The 16339-nt window shown below is 50.0% G+C and overlaps 1 protein-coding gene across 5 annotated transcripts in view; it reads left to right on the forward strand.

Annotated features, from left to right (window-relative positions):
* The window catches only part of tet3 (tet methylcytosine dioxygenase 3), a 47159-nt gene that overhangs the window by 15417 nt on the left and 15403 nt on the right, over window positions 1–16339 (forward strand). For 3 of the 5 annotated variants that reach the window (XM_060054182.1, XM_060054185.1, XM_060054183.1), the window contains 2 exons: window positions 9326–12245; window positions 14755–14845. In XM_060054182.1, coding sequence (XP_059910165.1) covers window positions 9326–12245; window positions 14755–14845 — 3011 coding nt within the window. Of the gene's footprint in view, window positions 1–144; window positions 2058–2566; window positions 3264–9325; window positions 12246–14754; window positions 14846–16339 lie in introns of those variants that run through there. The other 2 variants (XM_060054186.1, XM_060054184.1) reach the window with 2 other exon arrangements.

Consider the following 16339-nt stretch of genomic DNA (forward strand, 5'->3'; position numbering starts at 1 on the left):
TGACTGTGTGTGTGTGTGTGTGTGTGTGCGCGTCGGAAGATGCTGGTGAGATGTTGAACCGTAGGCTTTGTCATATGACACACGCCCACCCGACATAGGCTAGTGGAGGCGGGGGGGGGGGGGGGGGGGGGGGGGCTGTTCCAGTGACGATGGCGATGATGTAGGAGTTACATCACCGACGTGTGCTCTCTCTACCTCTCTACCTCTCTACTCGCTCCCTCATTGGCACTTCCTGGTCATGTGATGTAACCTGCTTCTCCGTCCCCTCTCAGTGGTCGGGCTTTTTTTTTTATCTGCGCCGTGTTTGTCTTTGGCTTTGACGCTCTTATGAATGTGCGTGTGTGCGCGCGCGTGTGTGTGTGCGACTGCGTGCGTGTTTGTGTGTGTGTGGCACAGAGCGGTGGAATATGCTGTTTCGCAGCAGCAGGAGGCGAGAGGTCTGGGGAAGGCAACGCTCTCAGCCGTGCCTAGCGGAGGAAACCAGAGGAAAACAGAGCAAGGGCGAGAAAGAAGACGAAAGGAAGAGAAAACAAGTTCAAGCTAGAGAGAGACCGAGAGAGACCGAGAGAGACAGAGAGTGAAAGCCAAGTGAGAGACTGAGACAGAGCCGAAAGCGAGGTCGCTTGAGTCAGTTCAGTTCCAGGCCCGGCACAGCCCGCACAGAGCCACACGCTCGCTCTTATAGCGACAGTACGATAACACGGAGCAGAAAAACCGGACCGCAGGAATGGCCTTTCTCCGCTCCGAAAGCTGCTCTCCACGCAGCGGGCTTCAAAACATCCGACAGCCCCGGAGAGAAGAGGATGACACAGGGCCGGACTACGAACGGGCCAGCGACAGCGACGGCAAGCGGGGAGAGAGAGCGAACGAGGGACGGCAATCACAACGGTCGCGACGGGGATGACGGCGTTGGACATCGGTGGAGAGATAGCGCTGGTTAATGGCGAACGGGCTGAATGAGGGGAAAGTGCCAAGAGAAGAAAAGATAAGACAGAGAGAGAGAGGGAGATAGAGAGAAAGTCAGGACAGCAGAGAAGTGTCCTGTCCTCAGTGAAAACATGGTGGTCATCTCTGCTCTGAGGGGTTCCTCCTTCTTCTCCGTCCTCTTCCTCTTCCTCCTCTTCCCGTCCTTCCACGCAAAATAATGGCGAACTCCCCGATATCGCGCGGCGACTTCTCCTCCGCACTCCTGATCGCCATTCGATTGTATTTCCTCCAGAGATCCCCGGCTTCCCTCATTTCTTTTGTTTTTCTCCCACAACACCGCTGTGTTACGCGCAGCCTTCGTCCTCATCCTCCTCTTCCTCCGCCGCCACTGAGAAAAACATTATCCGCCACTCTCGCCCTTCCTCGCTCAGCCTGCTCTTCGTTTCCCTCCCGTCCGTCGTTCCCGGGGCTGAATCTCATTGCCATCGCCGTGGCATGTGTACATCCTCCGTGGCTCGGTGGGATGGAGCGCTGAAGGAATTCCCAGCCGTTGTGGTGGATTATGGGATATGGAACATCTCGGCTGTCTCTCGCCCTCCTCGCCTTTCTGGGTTCCTTCCTTCATTCCCTTGAAAGCGTTGGAGAAGGAAGGGAGAGAGAGCATGAGAGACAGAGGGAGAGAGAGAGGTGGTTAGAGAGCTGGTTTCGATCATTCACTCGCGCGGGTTGCCTGGGTGGACACGTTGACGGCTACAGGTTGCAACAGATGGAAAGCCTCTGGGTTTGCTGGTCTTACTGGGAGATGGGCGCCGGTCCGACTGGTGTTTGTCGTAGATGTTACAAAACAAGCATGAAGGACAACTACACCACCACCACCACCACCTCTGGTTGTGCCCTTGCTGCCCTGTCCGTTCCAGAGGTGACTGGTTCGCAAACCAGATGGAGGGAGACCTCTACGCATGGAGAATATGTCGACATAGACGCAGACAGTTCAACACCTCTCTTTCTAACCTCACTACCTTTTTTCCATCTTCCCCGACGCCGTCTCTGCGAGGTCGAGAACGCCACCACGCGCCTGCCGGCTTCAACGCGCCGAGCTTCCCCTCACGCAGACGCCAGACAAATATAATGTAATAATATGTTGCAGGGGGGGTGGGGGGGGGGGGCAGTGTTATCTAATGTGTCAGAACACTATTTGGGTATTCATGGTTTTCCTGCAATGGAGAGAGACTGAGAGGCAGATTCTGCTGATTGGCCATAGTTGTGCTGCAGCTTGCTGTTTCTAAGGCTGCCGCTATAGAGTCCACCCCCTCTCTGTGTGTGTGTGTGTGTGTGTGTGTGTGTGTGTGTGTGTGTGTGTGTGTGTGTGTGTGTGTGTGTGTGTGTGTGTGTGTGTGTGTGTGTGTGTGTGTGTGTGTGTGTGTGGCTCTCTCTCTCTCCCTCTCTGTGTCTTTGTCGCTCGCTCTGTGCTGCTGCTCACTGCGCACTCCTCCATTCCGCCGTACGTACGTACGTGCCCACATTGGCTCAGATAATGGCCTCTCGCTCTGCACACACACACACACACACACAAGACAGAGAGCGAGAGAGAGAGGGGGGGGGGGGGGAGGAGGAGCGAGAGAGAGAGAGAGAGGTGCAGCATAGAGCCTGTGAGCAGCAGAGGGAGGGGGGGGAGGAGCAGTTTGGAGGGCGAGTGAGTGAAAAGAGAGCAGGGGAGAGAGACAGAGAGCAGGGAAGGTGGGGGCTGCACCGGGAGAAGCCGACTGCAAAGAGCCGGAGAGAATAGGAAAGAAAGGAGAGGCGATATTGAAAAGGATAAGCGAGGAGCAGGGGAGATAATCAGAGAAAACGGAGGGAACAGGACGAGACGGCCGTAGAGACACAGAGAGGAGGGAGAGAGAGAGAGAGAGCGAGAAGCAGAAGGCGTGCAGTGTGTGTTTGTGTGTGTGTGTATGAGTGTGGGAGGGAGGCGGTGTGTGTCGTGCGCGAGAGGCTCTTATCCGAACGTTGGCCTGTGTGTGTGTGTGTGTGTGTGTGTTATTCTTCAAGCTCTGTGTGCGCGTGGTGTGTAAGCGCGTGTGCTTCGGCGCTCTCTGTGTCTGAGCTCTGCACAGCGTAGAGAGGGAGAGAGAGAGAGAGAGAGGGGGAGAGAGAGAGAGAGAGGGAACACAAAGTGAGATAGCGCAACCGCGCACGTACACCTCGTCGCTCTGCACGACACTACACAGCGCTTGTGGCCGTGGCGAGCGGCGACCAGGGACTCTCATGGTGCTTTCCGTCTTGTCTCCCTTCTGCTGTGTGACCGCTACCTCTGTCTTGCAGACACCTAGAGCCATGTAAGTAGCCGTCTCTTTCTCTCTCCCTCTCTGTCTCCATCACTCTCCCCCTCTTACTTTATCTCCCCCCTATCTCTCTCTTGTCTCACGCACCCTCTCGCTCTCTCTCTCTCGCTCCCGGTACACTGCTCACATATGGGCTTTATGCTCCTGTTTTTTTTCATCCTTGTGCTATCGCTGGAGTTGTTTCGTCCAAGTGTTTAAGAGGTGCACTCTCCTGTACTGTACAATACCCCCACCCCCCCCCCACCACCACCACCACCCCAACCCCCAACCCCCTCTCTCCTTCTCCCCCATGTCTGTACTCTGTAACCTCCCCTCTCCTCCCTCCCCCTCCCTCTTTAATTTAGCTCTTTGTTTGGTGCTGTCATCTCCGGGGGTCATCGGTTAGGGCCAGTAGGGCACGTGAGGCTGGTGGAGGCTGTGTGTGACGGCCGCTCTGCCATTTCTCTGAGCGTGGGCTTGTTTAAAGAGCCGCCAACGAGACTAGCCAAACAGGTTCCGCAGCTGCTAACGCTGTGGTGTGTGGATGTTATGGAAAGACTGTTTGTGTATCGCTGTGTGTGCGTGTGCGTGTGCGTGTGTGTGTGTGTGTGTGTGTGTGTGTGTGTGTGTGTGTGTGTGTGTGTGTGTGTGTGTGTGTGTGTGTGTGTGTGTGTGTGTGTGTGTGTTGTTGGTAGTAACTGTAGTAATAGTCAAGTAACAGTAGTGTCATAATAATAATGAATTACGTTTTGCACACTCTTGAACCAATTGAACTTGAAGCATGTAATACTAGTAGTTGTAGTATCGGCAGTGCTGGTAGTAATTGTAGTCATTGTATAGTAATAGTAGTAGTCCTCATAATAATGAACATAATTCTGCGCATTTCTTGAACCCAATGCACTTGAAGCAGTAGTAGCATTAGAAGTAGTAGAAGTTATAGTGGAGGTGGTGGTGGTGGTGGTGGTGGTGGAGGTGGTGGTGGTGGTGGTGGTGGTGGTGGTGGTGGAGGTGGTGGTGGTGGTGGTGGTGGAGGTGGAGGTGGAGGTGGTGGTGGTGGTGGTGGTGGTGGTAGTAGGGATGTTGGTAGTAGGAATAGCAGTGGTAATAAAGATAACAAAGAATATAGTCCAGCGCATTTCTTGATACCAATGCAATGGAAGCAGTATTAGTAGTAGTTATGTTGACGGTGGGGCTAATAGTAGTAGTGGTTGTAGTAGTAGTAGTTTAGCAGTTATAGTGGTGGTGATACTAGTAGTAGTTATAGTGGTGGTTGTGGTAGTAATAGTTATGGTGGGGGTAGTAGTAGTCTTAGTTATAGTGATGGTGGTAATAGCAGTAGTTATAGTGGTGGTGGTTGTAGTAGTAGTAGTAGTAGTTATAGTGGTGGTGGTTGTAGTAGTAGTAGTAGTAGTAGTAGTTATAGTGGTGGTGGTTGTAGTAGTAGTAGTAGTTATAGTGGTGGTGGTTGTAGTAGTAGTAGTAGTAGTTATAGTGGTGGTGGTTGTAGTAGTAGTAGTAGTTATAGTGGTGGTGGTTGTAGTAGTAGTAGTAGTTATAGTGGTGGTGGTTGTAGTAGTAGTAGTAGTTATAGTGGTGGTGGTTGTAGTAGTAGTAGTAGTTATAGTGGTGGTGGTTGTAGTAGTAGTAGTAGTTATAGTGGTGGTGGTTGTAGTAGTAGTAGTAGTAGTTATAGTGGTGGTGGTTGTAGTAGTAGTAGTAGTTATAGTGGTGGTGGTTGTAGTAGTAGTAGTAGTTATAGTGGTGGTGGTTGTAGTAGTAGTAGTAGTTATAGTGGTGGTGGTTGTAGTAGTAGTAGTAGTTATAGTGGTGGTGGTTGTAGTAGTAGTAGTAGTTATAGTGGTGGTGGTTGTAGTAGTAGTAGTTATAGTGGTGGTGGTTGTAGTAGTAGTAGTAGTAGTTATAGTGGTGGTGGTTGTAGTAGTAGTAGTAGTTATAGTGGTGGTGGTTGTAGTAGTAGTAGTAGTAGTTATAGTGGTGGTTGTAGTAGTAGTAGTAGTTATAGTGGTGGTGGTTGTAGTAGTAGTAGTAGTTATAGTGGTGGTGGTTGTAGTAGTAGTAGTAGTTATAGTGGTGGTGGTTGTAGTAGTAGTAGTAGTTATAGTGGTGGTTGTAGTAGTAGTAGTTATGATGGTTGTGGTAGTAATAGTAGTAGCTATAGTGTTGGTGGTGGTGGTAGTAGTAGTAATATTATTAGTTGTAGTAGTTACAGTGGTGGTGGTTGTGGTAGTAATAGTAGTAGCTATAGTGTTGGTGGTGGTGGTAGTAGTAGTAGTTATAGTGGTGGTGGTTGTAGTAGTAGTAGTAGTAGTTATAGTGGTGGTTGTAGTAGTAGTAGTTATGATGGTGGTGGTGGTAGTAGTAATATTATTAGTTGTAGTAGTTACAGTGGGGGTGGTTGTGGTAGTAATAGTAGTAGTAGTGGTGGTGGTTGTAGTAGTAGTTATAGTGGTGGTGGTTGTAGTAGTAGTTATAGTGGTGGTGGTAGTAGTAGTAGTTACAGTGGGGGTGGTTGTGGTAGTAATAGTAGTAGTTACAGTGGTGGTTGTGCTAGTAGGAATAGCAGTAGTAACCAAAAACAACAATGAATAGAATCCAGCGCCTTTCTTGAACCCAGTGCTCTGGAAGCGGCGGCGGCGGCGGCGGCGGCGGCGGCAGTAGCAGTAGCAGTAGTAGTAGTAGTTAGAGGCGTGTTATGTGTACATATTTGTGGGAGCATGCGGTCTGCCTCGTCAGAGCGCTGGGCTGAGTCCCGCTCTGTACGTCACGGGGGCACCAAGGACACGGGGAGGTGCGTTCCCAGGCCCCTGGGGGCCGGCGGGGGGGTCCACCATCTCCTTTCCTGTACCTCACCGGTTAGATTGACTCCCACGCGAGTGAGTGGCCTGGAACCGGTGCTCAGTGCCTGGTTCCTCTAGTCTTAACGCTGTGTGACGGTGGTTGTGGTGATTGGGGGGGGGGGGGGGGACGACGCCCGAGACATGTCATGTTTAGGTAGGAGAGGAATGAGGAAGAGAGATTGGACATTTGACAACCTGTGTGCGTGTGTGTGTGTGTGTGTTCATGTGTGCGCGTGTTCTGTCTCCACACAGTGTCACAACACGACGGTTTCACACAACCGCCTCAGCCACTAACCCTCAAACCCCTCCACCCCTCCCCCACCTCCCCTTGCTTCTGAGCCATCTGATCCTGCTGATAGTTCAGACATGAGGATTCTGTCGTATTGCACGCCGGCTGTTGACTGGACCCCCTCCCCCCTCTCTCCATCCATACTCACACACCCCATTAAGCTACCCTGCTTTACCCCCTTTTCTCCCTCCCCAGAATCCCCCCCTCCTCCTCCTCCTCCTCCTCCTCCTCCCACATCGCCAGTAGACACCAAGCACAGAAGGTGTGGGAAGTGAAAGGACAAGAGCATGCTGGCGCTGTAATGAATGAAATGTAATGAGCCACCACTGAAGGCCTGTTGCACTTCAGACAATACGCCGTAGCTATATGTAAAGCCCTACTGTAACCCCAACTGGACTGGAGATCAGTGGTGAGGAACTCTGTTTCTCCCTGACCTGGTACCGGTTTTAGATTTGTTGCCAACAACAAGTTAACATTCATTGGTTTGGTTGTTTTTCTTGAGATTGGTTTCGGCGGTTTTGAGGTCCAGACTCCAGACTGCATGCTTGCTGGTCTTGGGGGTCTGGCTTCGTGATGTTTGAGTAGTGGGTTATTCATCTGTTTTTTTTTGTCTTTGTGCCTTTCATGTCCTCAGAAGCTTGGCATCATGCCAGCTGGAGTGTGTGTTTGTGTGTGTGTGTGTGTGTGTGGTGTTGTGGGGTTTGCGTCTGAGCTTAAGTACATTTACACTGTCCCCTTTTAGCTGTGCTATAACATCATACAGTATTTTGACTTGATATGTTAGGCTTGAGGTACCACCCTCCTGGACTCTGTTAATCATTCCTCGGGATAGACTTTGAAACACTATGGCGTTTTGAACGTATTCAACACTAACTTTGGATAACTTATTGCCAACAGATGAGGTATTTCCATTTAACATTTAGCCACATCTTGTGTTATAAACACCAACTAGGTAGACCATAGCTGGCTGCAGAGTAACTCACACTGTACATTCTGATTTGACTTCCCAAGCATATTTTGTTTAATATTTCTATGTATCTTTTTAGCTTCCTGTTAATTCACTTTAAACATTGGTCATACCCTCTCTGAATTCTTCTCCAAACATTGTCCTCCTTTATGTCAGATCATGCTGGAGCCATGTTGCGGTTGCAAAATTCCAATAATTATATTTCTAGTTTTGATAGATGGTTTATAAAGCTTTGCGGCTTTGTTTCTGCTCTCACACTAGTTAATAATAATAATAATAATACATTTAATTTAGAGGCGCCTTTCAAGACACCCAAGGTCACCTTACAGAGCATATAGTCATCATAAATCGTTTAAAAAACAAGACATTGTGGAAAAAATAAAATAAATAAATAAACATAATCAATAAAAAATAAATAAAACAAAAACAAGACAAAACAAAACAAACAAACAATCAAAACAGTGATCAGTTAGACGTTGTGTGCGAGTTTGAACAGGTGAGTTTTGAGTTGTGACTTGAAGGTTGTAATGGTGTCTGACTGTTTTATGTGTGGGGGGAGGGAGTTCCAGAGCCTGGGTGCTGAACAGCTGAATGACCGGGCACCCATTGTAGTGAGTCGTGATGTGGGGATACATAGTAGTCCAGCAGAGGTTGAGCGGAGGGAGCGGGAGGGAGTGTATTCTTGGAGGAGGTCGCAGAGGTAACTGGGGGCTAGGTTGTGGAGAGCTTTGTAGGTGAGGAGTAGGGTTTTGTATTGGATGCGGTAGTGTACTGGGAGCCAGTGAAGTTGAATGAGGACAGGGGTGATGTGGTCAGATGATTTGGTGCGGGTGATGATCCGGGCGGCTGAGTTCTGAATGATCTGCAGTCTGTTGATGAGTTTGGTGGGGAGTCCGGTGAGGAGGGCGTTGCAGTAGTCTATGCGTGATGTGACAAATGAGTGAACTAGGATTTCAGTGCTGGATTGGGTCAGTGATGGGCGGAGTCTGGCGATGTTGCGGAGGTGGAAGAATGCAGTCCGGGTGATGTTGTGAATATGGGGTGCGAATGAGAGGGTGTTGTCCAGGATGACGCCGAGGCTCTTGACTTTGGAGGAGAAGGGTACTGGGAATCCATCAATAATTATGAGTGGAGCTGGGTGTGTTGTGATTTAGTGAGGGTGTTGCACACCCAAAGTTGCACACACCAAAGGTTTTGAGGGTCTGCAGCTTACAGGTAGGCCTCCTTAAGCAAGATGCATAACCTCAAACTCTCTTTAAGTTTCTTTGAGTCAAAGTGTCTGTTAATAGTAAATCGTCATATTTACAATGTTGAATCAGTTATGAGGTGTTACCTCTACCAAGGTTTATAAGCTCCACCAGGGCAGAATAAAACGAAAATACATGACACATTCACATGATACATGATACATAAATTTACCAGTGCACAGATTCACAGAAATCAGGTGATCTCACAGTTCATGGACTTGTGACTCCTACACTGGCCTGTTGTGTAAGGACTTCTGTAAAGCAATTGTATTTTACTTCCTTTAACAGTGAATGTTCTGTGCAGACTAGTGACTTAATAACCTCCCCACATTTCTCTTTGTAAATGAATTGAGTTAAACCTAAACAGTTATATCCTAAATTTTTATCTGTGATTATTTAATCTGTTATATATATTATATAACATATGTGGTACCTGTTTATTCATAGTGTTGCAGGGACCTGTATCGTATTGGTATACGACACACTAGTTATGTTAACGTTTGTATTACATCACCGTGCTATTTCCTAGGGCTGTGTTTTTCTATATTTTGTACCTGCTTGTTGTTCTTGAGTTGTGTGTGCTTGTGTCTCCTGTTTGTCTCCATGCTGTCATGCTTGTCTGTGTCTGATGTACTTTCCCTTTTAGGGTTTTAAAAGTTGATGGAATCCTTATCTGTCATGACTGACACTCATCTCTCTCCATATTTCTCCTTTAGACTGTTTTGGAAGCTGATTCGTTGGATGGCCCCAGAAGAGGAGGCCAGATGGAAATCGGGTCACATGACCGCCTCCAGGAAGGCATGCTGAGCCTGGAACGGGCCAATGGGGCGAGGCGCTACCCAAATAATGAGGATCCCTCCACGGAATCAGAGCAGCAAAGGGCAGGGAGCATACCCCCAGGGCAGGACAAGTTCGGCGACCCCCAACAGCAGCTGCCCTGCTGGAAGAGTCAGGGTGGTGCAGCTCCTGGTGGGCCCGTCCACCAAGCAGACATGGAGGACGCCCGCAACCTTGTGGCTTTCTCTGCTAGCCTGGACTCCTTGCCCCCCTCCTCCTGCACTGCCGTCCCAGTGAAGCCCAACCCTACCAAGCTGTATGAAAAGTTCTCCCAGGAGATGGACTCTGATGGTGCGGAGGCCAGACCCACTGCAGGGGCGCCTAAAGGAGGGGTCAAGTCTCCAGAAGACATTAACACTTTACAGACCGCACTGAGCCAGGCCAAGCATGGGCACAAACCTCCCAACTGTGACTGTGATGGACCGGACTGTCCCGACTACCTGGAGTGGCTGCAGAAGAAGATCAAGATGGCGGCCAATGAAGATAACATGCCCTGCAAAATAAAGAGAGTGGCTCCTCACTCACAGCAGCCTGATCTTCAACAACCCCAACCCCACCACTTCCCTCAACCCCAGCACTCTATGAATGGAGCCCACTCCGTTCATAGTGTCTCTACTCCGTACCAGCAGCACCAAGGGCACCAAGGATCCCATCCAGGTACCCTACCCTGCACCAAAGCTCCTATTCCCTGCTCCCCACAGGTTCTCTCTATAGCCAAGGAAAAGAATGTCAGTCTCCAGACAGCCATTGCTATAGAGGCTCTGACCCAATTGTCTGGCACCGGTCCACAGGCTGCTGGCTCTCAAGGCCAGGCCTCAATGCCAGGTCACATCCATCAGCATTACCCACATGCTCATAATCACCCTTCCAAGCCTCAGAATGGAACTCACTTCTACCCATCCTCCCAGAGCCCCCTCCTGTCCTCACGTTCACAATCCGTCCCACCAGGGCTAAACCCAAGCCAAGAGGCCATGGTGTCCTGGGAGCAAAACAGACCCCAGTCCCAGGGTCAGCCAGCCCACACCTCCCCTCTTCCATCCTCTAACTCCTGCTTTCCGAGCCAAGGGAAACCCCCGGGCTACAGCCCACACCCCCAGCAGTGGCAGGAGGGCTCCGGTGCCGGCCCCACCAGCCAGAGGAGCCAGTGGATGCCTGACAACTCAGCTCCGCCCAACATTAGCATAGACCCCATGTCTGAGCTTAAACAGTTGCTTGGGGACAGCGGTGGAAAGTTAGGCAAACCTCGCTTCAAGCATCCTGTCCAACACCAATATAGCCCAAGTGAGAATGTCCAGGCCCAGGGCCATCCAGGGTCTGCCAGGATAAAGCAGGAGCCAGACTCGGGGGAGTATTACCATAGCATTGCCACCATGGGACATTATGGCAAAATGAATGGTCAACAGGGCCAGCACTACTCTGGGCCACCGTTGTCTCCTGGCCAAGCAGCAATTTGTCACTCAACTCAGGCAGCACTGCAGCAGCATCTTACCTACAAGAGGAACCTCTTTTCGAACCATGCTCCTGTCTTCGGGGGGCTCGACGAGCGGTCTCCGTCAGCTTGCCAAAATCTAAAAAAGTGGTGGCCTCAAGTTGGACCTGAGGGAATGAACCCCCTAGCAATCAAACAGGAGCCCAAGGAACCCAAGAAGAAGAAGACCACTCAAAGCAAATCCACGAGTGGGGTGCCAGCAAGCCCTCAGACACCCAAACCCAAACCAATAGTTATCAAGAAGACCAAGCAGAAAGCCTCCTTGCCAACCTTCCTGCCTCAGAATCAGATCAGTGTAGTGAAACCCTCACCCCATGCTCTAGTCAGAGCCCCGTTCCAAGCCAGTCTGCCAGCTGGTTCTTTCCCCTCTCTGACCCTTCCAAGCCTTCTCTTTCAGGCTGCGGCTGCAGGCCTCCCTGCCCCAGCCAGCTCTCAGGTATCCACATCCATCCCCCTGATTATCAACTCTACTGCTCCTGCCTTGTCCGACAACACTCTGGCTCCCATGGGTCCTCCAATCCAGCCTGCTGGCCCTGAAAACCATCTTAAGAGAGAGACTGATGGCATGGCCCCTACTGACAGCAGCAGCACCCCCACCACCACCATACCTCTTACCTCTACATCCAGCACCTCGCAGTTACCAAGCCTCAACCACGTTGACCCAAAGTACGAAGACCTGATGCTCCAGTTTGAGGCAGAATTCGGGGACTCACCAGCTCCGGTGCTCCCTGCAAGCCAGCCCATGGAGCAAGCCCCGACAGCAGCTAAAGCAGTGGTAAGCCACGGTCATGTCAACGCTAACTCAGGACCTGATGGGTTCTCGTTGTCATCGAACACCCAGGCCGATCCTCTCGGCCTCTCCGCCCCACCCAGCTCTGAGCCCAATCCAGCAGGCCAAGAGATGGAAGTCGACGCAAACAAAACAGGGAGCCAATGTGAAGCAGCCTCAAGCCTGGCCTCTGAAGTAAACCCTGCACAGGAACAGCACCCGAGGGACCAGGCACTCTCTTTGCAGACTCAGCAGGCTCTCCTGGAGCAGCAGCAGCCCAAGGCCCTTGAAGACCCATTCAACATGCCCTTCTCGCCGCTGCCCAAACGCATGAAGATTGAGAATTCTGGAGGGCTGACCGTGCTGTCCACTACATGCTACTCAGAGGAAGACACGCCCACTAAGGATAGTCTACCCTGCTCGCCGTCCCTCCGAGGCTTCCTGGAATCCCCTCTACGCTACCTGGACACGCCCACCAAGAACCTCCTGGACACGCCCGCAAAGGACCTGCAGGCAGAGTTCCCCGTCTGTGACTGTGTTGGTGAGTTGGCAAGCTTACTGCTATGTGCATTAAAATACATTGGGTTGTCAATGCTATGCTGAGCTAAGATTCTCCAAAAATAACAGACAGAAGGTAAGCCGAGTGTTTCAGGTGATATTATGAGATACAGAGTTCAGCAGAACACCCACGTTTTAACATATTAACACAATCCCCATTCTACACGACACTTGCCAACCTTATCTAACGACAACAATACTTCCTATCCACCAAGGGCCACCAGCGCTCTTAACACAACCTCGATCCGAGCAGAGCTAGCATCCTGTCACTATGACCATGATTAGCATATCCCCTCCCACCTTTTGCGCTGCAAAGGTGGGAGGGGGGATCGTTATTACATCAGTGCCACCCACCCCACCCGCATCCCCATCCCCACCGCGACATCAGGTGACGGGCACCCCTTCCCCCCCCAGCTCCTCGCGCCGGGCACCCGGCTGTCTGTGTCTGAGAATGTGGGCGGCGTTGCCAGGGGTGTGCGGCTGCTGTGCCCAGGGATACAGTACCGTCCCCCCCGGCCTGTGAACAGTGGGAGGCTCTGGGGGTTGTGGCGGGGAGTAATAGGGGCTGGGAGAGGGAGCCTATTGTGTCGGCCCAGGCTGTGGCAGGTTGGCCTACCAGAGCAGAAGGCGCTCACTCAGCCCTTTGTCAGGCCGGGTTTGCTTTACAGAGTGGATAGTGGCTGCAGTAGAGCAACGTTTACCCCTGGTCCACACTGACCACACTCATTATGTTACTGTATACCGAGATGTATGTTCCAGTAACTCTCAGGATAGTGTTTCCTGTACGTAATAATATTTAAGTAGCAACTTAACGGGATTGAATGGTGTAAGCACTTTTCCATTGTGTAGTCTATAGGTTTACGTCAAAAAGCAATCCGAATATCTTATGTTATGATTTATCCCTTCTTTGCCTCTCTCTGATCAGTTACAAGTTCAGCACAGTAGTTAAAGAAAATGCACTTTGTTAATCCCAGACAGTAAATGTTAGAATCTGTAAGCAAACACATACAGTGACGGTGACAAACCTGCACACACGCTTATATTATTCCAACAGTATTTACAATCTAATATTCAGTCTCCATCCGCCTCACACGACAGATAAAGCCAATCCACCTGCTTAATGCCTTCCCGCTTAAATATTCATGGAGGGTGGCATCTATAAATAATGTCCCTTGTATGTGCGGGAGACTCTTTGAAACTGTTAGACGAAAATAAAGTCAGTTGAATAATGTACCGATTATTCATACGTATTTAAACGTACAGAAACGTATACATACGGTATACAATGGCAGGCACAAAGAGAGGAGATTCAGCCTTCCACCCTTAATCCTGGCAGCCTGCATAAGCGCCTGCATTAGTTAGGAACCCAGTCCTCTGTTGTCCCTAAAGCACACAGAGTGAACACTCTGTGGGGGGGCTAGCAGCTGTAGGGAAACTATGTGTGCACTTCAACCACAGGCCTTCAGATTACCGGCCCTAATGCTAACGTTAATACGTGGGCGGCTTTAATCTCCCACTGGAATTTGTTATGACTAGGCTACTTCCTGCTCGGGGGCCACACCCTGGCTCCTCCCACTTGTCGTGAAAGCGGAATGTGACCTCAGGATACACGGCGGAGTGTGACAGCGGCTCGCGCTCACACACTGTTTACATTGCAGTGAGTTTGGCTTGGCTGTGAATGCTGGCGCCCGTTCACACACCGCAAATTAATCCTCAGCAACCTTTGTAAACAACCAGACTCGGAGTACAACTGCTCTGCAGTATTTCTATAGTAATTCTAACAAGCCACATGTTTTAAATACAAGTATTTATAACTTAACAATAATATATATATATGGGCAAATAATGAGCAGCACATGGAGGCAGCAATACTAGGGCAGAAAGGGAATTGAAAAAACCTGTTACCAATGGCAGTTTGCCGCGTAACAATGTAGTCTTGTTGAATTCAAATGAGTGCACTGACCACATCATCCACACGCCAATGCACAATTCATTTGCCTACAGAGCATTTTAAAGCCCCTACACTCACAGCCGCTCCGTCTGGTTTTCCACCATTCCCTGGAGCAGCTGTAGCTATGTTCTCCTCACTTGCATCCCCCCCCCCCTTTCACATGTGTGCCTTTGTGACCTCAGAAACATAATCTATAATCTCCTTCTCATTGTATACTGAAATACTTCAAATACTGCAGTTCTTGAACTTCTTGCGCTACCTGTTCATCTACAGGTACCTTTTGACCCTGCGTGCTCACTCCGTGAAACGTCCTTGAACTATACAATTGAATGTATTATTATTATTCTAGCTATTTTTTTTATTATTAATAATAAAAAAATAATACGTTAGGGTTAGACCTTGCCGGCGCATTAAACCAGAAGAATGCTCAGCATGTGCTGATAAGAACAGAATGAATGTATCTGAGAAAAAGACTGTGGATGCCAGTGTCTGTGAAATTCATAAATAGATAACACTTTTTACTGGTTCTTCCCTCTCGTAGAGCAAATCCTGGAGAAGGATGAGGGTCCGTACTACAACCACCTGGGGTCTGGACCTACCGTCGCCTCCATACGGGAACTGATGGAGACCAGGTGGGACTCCTGCTGATCGCTTGTCTTCTCCCCGTCTCCCCTGTCTCCCCTGTCTCCCCTCTCTCGTCTTGCTAGTATTGCACCTGTGTTACACATTGTTGGCATGGCAACCATTTTACACCCCTCCCCTCCCTTTGTTTACACACACGCACGCACACGCACGCACACACACACACACACACACACACACACACACACACAAAGAATGCAATAGAGCACCCTTCTTGCAATTATTAAAACCACTGCAAGCTGGGGGCTAGCATCCTTCTAGCATTTCATAGGTGTGACATCACATCGCACTAACACAATCTCTCTCTCCATTCCTCTCTCCATCCCCGCCTCGCGCTTCATATCTCTCTCCATCTGTCTCTCTCCCTTATCTCTCTACTTCCCTTCCTCTATTTCAATCACTCCCTTCATCTCTCTTCATCCCTCTCTCTCTCTCCCTCTCTCCCTCTCCCCCTCTGTTCTCTCTCTCTCTCTCTCTCTCTCTCTCTCTCTCTCTCTCTCTCTCTCTCTCTCTCTCTCTCTCTCTCTCTCTCTCTCTCCCTCTCTCCCTCTCCCCCTCTGCTCTCTCTCTCTCTCTCTCTCTCTCTCTCTCTCTCTCTCTCTCTCTCTCTCTCTCTCTCTCTCTCTCTCCCTCTCCCCCTCTGTTCTCTCTCTCTCTCTCTCTCTCTCTCTCTCTCTCTCTCTCTCTCTCTCTCTCTCTCTCCCTCTCTCCCTCTCCCCCTCTCCCCCCTCTGCTCTCTCTCTCTCTCTCTCTCTCTCTCTCTCTCTCTCTCTCTCTCTCTCTCTCTCTCTCTCTCTCTCTCTCTCTCTCCCTCTCCCTCTCCCTCTCCCTCTCCCTCTCTCTCTGTCGGCTGTGGCCTGCAGCTCTACTCTGCGCTCCTCGTTCTCTCTGCTGGTTTCACTCATTGTGCCCTCAGGGGAATCTGTGACCTAGAATCTGTCTGAGGAAACAGGAAATATCAACTGCATCAGAAGGTCCTGCAGATGTAAAAAGAGAAGAATAGAAAGATATACACTATAACGCTGCGAGTGAGATGGAGAGACATTATTACTAAGAAATGAAGAACCGACGAGAGCAGGATTGAATTGGACATTCAAGATGATGTTATATTCATCTCTGTAATCTATATGAACAACCCGCTTCTGGATCGATCTTTTCTTAAACTGAGGCTTGCTAAATGTGCATCTTGTTGGTAATAAATTGGAGGTATGGACGAGTTATATGGCTTGGTCGTCACGCAGAACAGAACTTTAAGTCACCCTTGTTTTTTAGACACACTTGTATTGTTCAGTTAAAGGTTTGTTGATGTTCAAAGTTATCCTAACAAGCATGTGACAGGCAGGAGGTGCTATGACTGCTATGAGCGCTGGGATTTGGCGCCACAGTTGTAGCTCTACGGGCGTCCATTATTCAGGCTGAGGGCATGTGTGGAGAGCAGTGACTCATCAGTCTTCAGAGGGGCCGCGGGGACCCGAAGGAGAGGG

Source organism: Gadus macrocephalus, chromosome 6 (genome assembly GCF_031168955.1).
Source record: "Gadus macrocephalus chromosome 6, ASM3116895v1".
Taxonomy (NCBI): Eukaryota; Metazoa; Chordata; class Actinopteri; order Gadiformes; family Gadidae; genus Gadus; species Gadus macrocephalus.